The sequence below is a fragment of the Buceros rhinoceros genome, unplaced genomic scaffold, assembly GCF_000710305.1.
Source record: "Buceros rhinoceros silvestris isolate BGI_N320 unplaced genomic scaffold, ASM71030v1 scaffold4949, whole genome shotgun sequence".
Classification (NCBI taxonomy): Eukaryota; Metazoa; Chordata; class Aves; order Bucerotiformes; family Bucerotidae; genus Buceros; species Buceros rhinoceros.
In genome coordinates, this window is record NW_010433164.1 from 145,918 (window position 1) to 149,102 (window position 3,185).

The following is a 3,185-nucleotide window of genomic DNA, read 5'->3' on the forward strand; positions in this document are numbered from 1 at the left end:
CCCTCTCTTTAGTGGATTAATCATATATCCTACTCAGAACTACATCTCCTACTACCCCAGGAGCAAACTCTCCATCAGCCCACCACTCGCTTAGGCTGTGAAGTGGTGTCTCTCTGTGGGGTGTCTGGTCCTGAGTGCCATTTACTCAAAAAGGTACAAGAGCACTAGATGGTTGTCTTTTTTTTTTTTCCCCTCCCAGAATATGTTTTTTTCCACTAACAGGTTTTTCTGTGATTTCTGCTTTTGCTGTTCCATTTGAACTTGTTTGCATTTGTCGTAGGTTGCTTGTATTTCTAATCGTGTGTAATTTACTTGTGTCTCTGAGAGTTCCAGCCCCTGCCAGTTTGGGATAAATTCAGATCTCGGATACCTCATGCACCGAAACCAACACAACCCTGCGTTCATTTCAGGGTTCAAGGATTGGCCAGCAGTGTAGTCTGCTAAATTAATGAAACCAAACCAGAACAACCCGCCTCACCTAACAGAATTATGGACAAAGCAAATCATGAAAACCGAGAGGAACGAAACAACACAAAGATAACGGCTTCTTACTTACCTACTATTGCAATTTATATACCCTCGAGTATAGTTACAGCAATGCAAGATGCACGTGAAATTCCACTGCTCTGATTCAATTCAACAGAATTGACAACACAGGGTTGGAGCACACAAGAATCATAACAATGCTGAAACACCGAATTTTAACCTCACCTTTCCAGTAGACTTCGTTCCTTTCCAAATGCAAAAATAGCAGATAGTCCAAGCAGCAAGGAGGCACAGCGCAAGTTCCCAGCGAAGGTTCCCAATGTGCTCAATTCCATCCGATATAGCTAGCACCCTTCGCCTTCCAAGGGGAAAAAAGAGAGAAAAAAAAGATAATATATTGAAGCAAAACAGCACTGTGTATAAAGCACTGGGCTAAAAACTCAATCAGCTTCAACCAAAGAGACTCCTCGTTACCAACCACGGAAAATGCCCCATGCTAGGACAGAAGAGACAGGAGGAAAAGAGAGAAGATTCTCAGTGGATTATATATCTGGTAAAACATGAATGAATATCTGATTTTTCCAGGACTGCAACAAAATAAAAAATCTTTTAAAGAAGCTGTTGTATAAAAGTCAAAGAACCCCCCCTAAATTCAAGTTAATAGCAGACATATATAAGCCCCAAACAAAGCACTTCAATAATAAGTGATTTTTTCAATTTTACTGGTTTTTGAGAAAATAAGGAATTCTAGCCTTTATTTTTACCTTGTAACATTTATTTCCAATAAATTTCCTTTTATAATTAAAATTAAAACTTTAAAATATTTCTTTTCAAAACTGTCACACATCACAATATTTTCTAAATGGATTTTCTTTAGGAAACTAACAATAAAATTTTACTATTTTAAAAACAAATAAACAATTTTTTTTTTGTGAAAAGTGGTCAGCAAAAATTAGGTTTGCATTCTACAGTGTATTTGAAATACAAGCCATTCGGTTTTTAAAAAAAAAAGTTCTTCTGTATGTTAGGAACATCCCTCACAGGGCACAGTGCAAGGCCAAAGTATTTACTAACTTAATAAACAAGATAAAGAGTGAAGAGTTTTGTTTTAAAGAATTTGGGAGCAAGGGAATCAAGTGATTGACTAGTACTGACCCAGGAAACCCACTGAACCAGGCTTCCATGGTAGTTTCCAGAAACCTGGGCTAATATTTATTCACGAGCATTATTTTTTTATATAAGGATGATCCTCTTATCTGGGAGATGCACAGTCCTTTTATGTCCTTTTATTCTTACTTTAAATAAATGCTCAGATTACACAAAATATAAATTATTTACCAGCCCATAAATACAACACAGGTGCTCCTGGTTAGGTGGAGGAAGAGGTTAAAAGCAAGAGCAAAAAAATATTCCTATAGTGCTCAGTGGTTTCATTAATTCTCTTGTGATTTTGCAATTGCTCTTAAACTTGAAAGAAACCCTATAGATAATTAAAAGGCTTTTGCTCATGAATCTCCGTTTTCCAGTGCAACAAAAACAGGATTTCACTGGTATGTGAGGTCAGAAGTTGAAACGGATTTAAATCCCATACGTTCAGAGATTTGGAAACACCTCATCATTTTTTTAAACAACGTAAAGCAAGCAATTAGCCATTTACTAATTAGACACACAGAACAAATCACTTCAGTCATTCATGCCTTTTATGGGCTTCATCAAATCTGTACAGAGGCCAGTCACAGCTCAGTCCATGCGTGGAATTAATACTCCATAAATACGTTTGCACACCTGTACACACACATATTCACATTCACACAAAAATTTCCAACATTCAACCTTTCATAAATTATACTGAGCAAAGTTTTCTCTGAAATCTGTATTATATGGCATCTACACAACCTCAGAGACCCCAGGCTTACACCACCCTCCCTCCCTGAGACATTGTGAGTGGAAGCAAATGAGCTGAATTTCACAGGTGCTCTGATATAGTTAAAAGCCATATAATAATAATCACTGTATTATATACATAATTAATGTGCACGTAGTCATACAGATAATTAATTACAATACCATATAGCTATGTTAGGAGTCAGGTATTAAGTTAAAAAAATCCAAGCTACAACTACCCATATGAAATAATTCTTGCTTTTGCATTCAATTCAGTCGTTGGCAAAGGTGATCAGTCCAGGGAGTATAAAGTTTGATGGTGTAATTCAAGGTCATGCCTAAAATAAATAAGTGCTAGGACTATGTGGGGAGGAATGGGATCTGGTGCTGCCACCTCAGCCGCATTTCCTCTTCATCCAATAACTGCCTTTATTCTGCAAAGCTTCTAGAGAAGGGAGAGAAGTGAAACAGCCTCAGCTGGCTGAGAACTTACAGAACTGTCATCAAAGTGCATTCAAAGAAAGATGAAGAGAGGTGGCCTTTAATGAAAGGCAGATTTTAATCAAGCGGAAGCACATATTTTACATCTGCAGTCTAGAACTGAAAATAACATCACGGAGCCATAATTATCCAGAAAGGCTGATGAATACTTAAAATTCAAGTTCTTCTAAGCAATTCAACAGGTGATATCACATGGAATTTGACTTATGATGATGTCCAGCCTCTTTACAAATTCTCGTTCAAAAAGCAGATGAAATCGCTGAATTCTTGGCTCTCTTTGGAAGTTAGGGTGTTACTTGCAGAGAACCAAGATA

The 3,185-nt window shown here is 37.2% G+C and overlaps 1 protein-coding gene across 1 annotated transcript in view; it reads right to left on the reverse strand.

Moving 5' to 3' along the window:
• The window catches only part of SLC6A11 (solute carrier family 6 (neurotransmitter transporter), member 11), a gene marked incomplete at its 5' end in the record, with an annotated part of 61,335 nt that extends 60,491 nt beyond the window's left edge, over positions 1–844 (reverse strand). The window contains one exon of the mRNA XM_010144003.1: positions 712–844. Coding sequence (XP_010142305.1) covers positions 712–844 — 133 coding nt within the window. The remainder of the gene's footprint in view (positions 1–711) is intronic.
• Positions 845–3,185: the final 2,341 nt, after the last annotated feature.